At 37.6% G+C, this 5783-nt stretch overlaps 1 protein-coding gene across 1 annotated transcript in view; it reads right to left on the bottom strand.

Annotated features, from left to right (window-relative positions):
• The window catches only part of FAM98A (family with sequence similarity 98 member A), a 21012-nt gene that overhangs the window by 1870 nt on the left and 13359 nt on the right, over positions 1–5783 (bottom strand). Inside the window, exons 7-8 of the mRNA XM_015818490.1 lie at positions 3755–3871; positions 1207–1374 (exon numbers count right to left, since the gene is read on the bottom strand). Coding sequence (XP_015673976.1) covers positions 1207–1374; positions 3755–3871 — 285 coding nt within the window. The remainder of the gene's footprint in view (positions 1–1206; positions 1375–3754; positions 3872–5783) is intronic.

The raw sequence follows: 5783 nt of genomic DNA, 5'->3' as shown, positions 1-5783 counted from the left end.
AGGGTAAAGGGGAGACAAGGGAAAGGTACAACTGGGAATATCATAGGTATGTTAGGATACAAGCATGCAGGAGAGGAGAGGAGAGTTTCAGCAGTCTTGTTCTACTCACTCTACGAACACCCTATAACAGGGGTAGGCAACCTTGGCTTTTTTATGACTCGTGGACTTCGCTGGCTCAGGAATTCTGGGAGTTGAAGTCCACGAGTCATAAAAGAACCAAGGTTGCCTACCCCTGCCCTATAACATCTTTCCAGATTTTGTCTTGACTGAAAACCAAAACATTCCAATTTTGGCTTGGCCAAATTGTGACTCTCTTCAAACAATACCAACCAAATTGTCAAGCCACCGTGTGGTTTGTTCTTGCATGGAACAGTAATTAGTTTTGGGGAAAGTTGGGATTTAAAGAATATCATAATCACAATCATGGATTTACAATACAGCTCAAGTCAAACAGATTTTGTTATACAAAGCTCTAAATCTGAAACCCTAAATAATATTAAATATGTTTTTATATCTGAAGAAATAAATAGCCTTAAACTGATCGATATACAGTAGTACAAAAATAGACTGGGTTATATATACAGCTTCCAAAGGCATCAAATAAATCCTTCAGCGGAACAAACCTGGCATTCATTCCTTGCTAATGTCAGATGTAATCTACAGTATCTGTTACAGATGATTTACTGCAAGCATCTTTACATCCCTGACTACATCTGTAATAAAGCATTACATTACTTTTTTATGAACTAGCTTGCTAGCTGGTACATCAGTACAAGCATGATTGCTTTGCTTACAAACTCAAACCTTGCTTTTACAAGCAAGTATCAAAACATAAACCAAGCAACTAAATTGCCCTTAAGGACCAATCATTTCCAGCTCAGAGAAGTCAGCTCTGACGTGATAATGTCATAAATCCTAGATGATGGATGGACGGATGGATGGATGGACGGATGGATGGAAGGATGGAAGAAAGGAAGGAAGGAAGGAAGGAAGGAAGGAAGGAAGGAAGGAAGGAAGGAAGGAAGGAAGGAAGGAAGGAAGGATGGATTTTGGCAAAAGGAATTAGGTAAAAGATGGAAGCTCAATGTGCATACATGCACAGAAAAACACTGAAATTTTGCACGAATACAATTTTTTTCCAATTCAATTCCTTAACAAACACAGATATGTACGAATTAAAAAACATCATCATAACAACCCAGATACCTTATTAATGGCACACGCAGTCTTTTCTCTGATAGAGCCACTGCTAGTCCTCATTATCTTTGATAAATCTTGTCGAGCTGCCAAGAGGTGTGCAACAGATATAGCACATTTAGGAGATAAGATGGCACGCTTTGGCTGATAGACTTTAGCCAATTTCTCCGTTTGGGTCTATTAGAGACAGACAGAGAGAGAGAGAGGAAGTGAAGGGAGTCAATTGTATAAAACATTCAGTTAAACAATTATTAAGCATGTAGGCATATGTTGAAACAACATGTGAAAAGTTTTCATAACAATGGCTGTATTTACTCATGAAGTAGTATATAATGAAACAATAATCTTTCTGGCCACACTGGGTTATCTGATGCTGAAACCTTCCCTATTTCTTCTTTGTTTCACCAACCATACTTAGTAGTGTTTTGTTATATATTATGTGAACAGTGTAATCAACGATGTGTAAGGTATACATTGTTTAACATAGCCATCTCCTATCTGGTGCTTTTAGATATGTTGAACTAGAATTCTATCAAACCACGTTCAATTAATACATCCAACCAGATAAGGCTAAAATAAGACTTACCCTACCTCCTTGTTGGGACACTGTATATACAAGTATTTTAAATTTGGAATATAATTCCCCCCACTTTTGTCAATAGCCCTTGAGAGCCATTTTAGTTTAAAATCTTATTTCCATGACAACTAGTAGTTCCTACATCCCTTGCTTTTAGCAGAGGAATAATCACTGAAAGCTATGAAAAATCTGTCTTGCAAAAAACTATCCTGCAGCAAATAAAGAAGCATAAGATTCTAAAGACATAGACATAAGTTTTCTTGTCCTTCCTCCTCCAACTTTCCATACCTTATATCCTACTTAACTATAGCTGCTTCATCTTTCAGTTCCAGATCTATGTCCATGAAAAACATTCAAAGAACATGTCAGATGATATGGACTTTATTTGATGGTCTGATGGTCTAAGGCATGGGTGTCCAATTTTTTAGTTTGCCTGGGGCCGCACTGAGTGAAGAGGAATTGTCTTGGGCCACATATAAAATATATATTTAATGTATATAAATCACATAATAATGTTAAAAGCTTACAATTGCATTACTAACTGTCCAAGGCTGCATGCAACTGATGGGCTGGACATGCCTAGTCTAAGGCTTTGAGGGGCCACTTATGGAAGTGCTTCTGTGCATATGGCTTAAAATTGAATCTATGGCACATCAATAATCATTTTATGCTGAATACATGGATTTTCCACAAGAATAAGCAATTCAGGAGAAAGAGTTCTACAATGAATGTGATACAAGCAGAAGAAAGAGAAGTTAAGAATTGGACAATAAAATGGAACAGCCATAGCTCAATGGTATGCAAGAGCTCCTAGCTCAAACTCTTAAACAGGTAGGACTAGGAAAGGACCATAACAGAAAACAAGTATCAGTTTCAACATGTCCTTTTCGACTTGGTGCCTTCCAAATATATTAAAAAAAAATAAGAAGTGGAATGGAAGGAGGGTTGAGGGTAGCCCATTGCCCCCATCCCAAATACCCAGACTTTCCTCTCTCCTGCTACTGCATTTCCCTCTGTCCCTTCTCTCCCTCTTCCTGTCTTTCCACTTGCTCTCCCACTTGTTTACTACTCCAAATAGTGCCTTTCACTCTCTGCTTTTCTTCTCCTATTCACAGGGAAAGGGAAGAAAAAGGCACAGGGTTCTACTGTCATTAGTAGAAGAGGCTTGTAAACAGTTTCTGTTCATAGATCCTTCTAGTAGAAAAACAAAATGCTGCAAATGCTGTGTAAAGCACGGTAATTCTCAAGATGCAGCCAAAAGAGAGCACGGTATATGTATTTTCTCCGCAATAATTGGAGGACTCTACTCTGTAACATTTGTTAAACTCACACTTTATTATTAGTGGCAAAAAAAAAAGACTAACGTTTATTTAAAAGGTTAGCCATTTCTCTTCCCGTTAATTAATTACTTAATTTTATTTATAAAATTTATTGGCTGCCCATCTTACCATAGGGTAATTCTAGGTAGCTTACAGTCATAAAAATATGTCTAAATATCTCTAAAATCAAACATTAAAATCTAAGGTCACGTGGGGAAGGCGGGGAAGAATGGGGGGAGGTGGGATCTGTTGTTACTCAATCAACCACTGTGCTGTTCGCCCAAAGCGAGAAAATAGCGGCAGAGGGCTGGACCTCTCACTCCCTATCAATACCAATTGGGACCAGCCACGAAGAAAGGAGACAAACCAGCACAGAACTGTGCCATCCAGCCCTACCCCCACGCAACCGACCCAAAAAGATACCGTCATGGTCCATGGTATTGAAAGCCACCGAGAGGTCAAGGAGAGCAAGGATGGTTGCACTGGCCCTATCTCACTCTCGCCAGAGATCATCGGCGAGACCAATGCCATTTCCGTCCCATAACCAGGCCTGAATCCTGACTGGAAGGGGTTAACCACAAAAGACAGTTATCTAACTACAGGCAGATAATACATTTTCCCAAAAAAACAAAACAATTTGGCTACAGAAAGCAAACTATACCTTTGCTCGATCTGACCAACCAAACGACTGTACAGTTACATCCAGACGTTTCACTAACAATTTTCTCCGAACTTCATATTCATTGGCTATGGTTTGATTAATAGCTTCGATTTTTTCCTGAAATGAAAATTCACACATATGCTCAAATCTCTCCAAACCTTTTATTACAGGATTCAGTTCAAATATCATCTCAAAGAAATATATTGGATCACTCAGGCAAAAGAATCAAGTGCACTCACCCCTCGGTTCTAATTAAAATTCCCTATTTTGCAGATAGGAGGAACTGTAATTCAATAGTAATTATAACAAGGCCACCCTGTATAAAATCCTGATTAGAAAAATAATATTAAACTGCGCTTTAGAAAACAGGATTCAAAATCTGGTTTATCCACAAGGAGACACCTAGGAAAGCTGAAATGGAAAGAGAACATGGTTCCAACACTCACCCAAGCTTAAGAAATAACATACAGGAAGCCAAGAAGTAGCTTTTAATGAAACAGATTGTCTCTCTCTCTGTTACAATTCATGTTTTTCTTTGATAGGCAATGAATGAACAGAATAAGACTCACTAGGACACAGACTCTGGAGAACCTCTAGAGGTTCTAAACCAGGGGTGCTCAACCTTGGCAATTAAGAGTTGTGAACTGGTTGGGGAATTTTGGGAGTTGAAGTCCGTAAATCTTAAAGTTTGAATACCTCTGTTTGGATACCCCTTTTCTAAACTAGGTTTCAAAATCTGACAACAATCAGTATTATTTTTCTAAGCTCTATTTTTTTCAACATTTAGCTTATTTTGTAATGTGTTTTACAGAAAAAATGTAAAAATTATTTGAATAATAATGCGCCTTATAAAAATTATCAAGAATACTACAGTGCCAGGAACTGAATTTAGTCTGATGTTTGATTCAATGTATTATTATGGAAAACTCAAAGGGACTGATCCTCTGGAGGACTATAATACTACATTCATTAACATAATAATTGCAATGAAAAGCTACTACTCATGTTTTCTAATGAAGAAAGACTATTATAAAAATATCGAAGAGGTAGTTGAACAGCTGACTGAAAATCAGCAGGGTAAAACAGCTACATCAGAACGCCTCAGTTTGCCTTTTCTATTTTTAATTTAAATATGTCTTGCTTCTCGATAGTGTTTAAAATTCCCTACTTAACTTAAACTGCAATGTCATGGCACTCTGGAAAAGTGCCCGGTTTCATAGCAACATAGAAATAAAAGTTTATCATTGTTAGTATTCCTTAAAAATGATTTCCAGCAAATTTCAATGACTAGATTAATACTTTCCACTAGAAATGTTCTATCTGCTTTACACGTGCATTTTCAGAATAACTGAGTTGGAAAGGACCTTGGAGATCTTCTAGTCCAGTGTTTCTCAACCTTGACAATTTTAAGGCATGTGGACTTCAACTCCCAGAATTCCACAGCCAGCTTTGCTGGCTGTGGAATTCTGGGAGTTGAAGTTTACATGCCTTAAAATTGTCAAGGTTGAGAAACACTGGACTAGTCCAACCACTGTTCAAGCAGGAGACCCTATACCAGTGATGGCGAACCTTTTAGAGACTGAATGCCCAAACTGCAACCAAAACCCATTTATTTATCGCAAAGTGCCAACACGGCAATTTAACCTGAATACTGAGGTTTTAGATTAGAAAAAACAACTCATACATTAACATCTTTTTCTTAAAAGAAAAACACAACAACAGAGCTTTCAATGATACAAACAACTTTTTATTGAAAGGTAAAAGTTTGCATATGGCATGCTTTTGAACAATTAATGTGATTTTTGCTGTTGTATGCATGCTGATAATTTGTCTAACCTTGGCTCATATTTTGTAAGTTTGAGAGCAACACATGCAGCACTCAGGTCATCTGTTAGTCTGTTTCTGGTGTCAGATTTGATATAATTCAAAGCTGAAAACAGCTGCTCACAAGCATAAGATGATCCAAACAAAGTAAGGAAAGCAATCCCAAGTGCTTTCATTGACTTAAAATTATTTGGCAGAGAATTCC

The sequence above is a fragment of the Protobothrops mucrosquamatus genome, unplaced genomic scaffold (assembly GCF_001527695.2).
Source record: "Protobothrops mucrosquamatus isolate PMUCROS unplaced genomic scaffold, P.Mucros_1.0 scaffold750, whole genome shotgun sequence".
In the NCBI taxonomy this organism is placed as follows: Eukaryota; Metazoa; Chordata; class Lepidosauria; order Squamata; family Viperidae; genus Protobothrops; species Protobothrops mucrosquamatus.
Note: the sequence above shows the minus strand (reverse complement) of the source record. Positions and strands in the feature narration are given on the sequence as shown.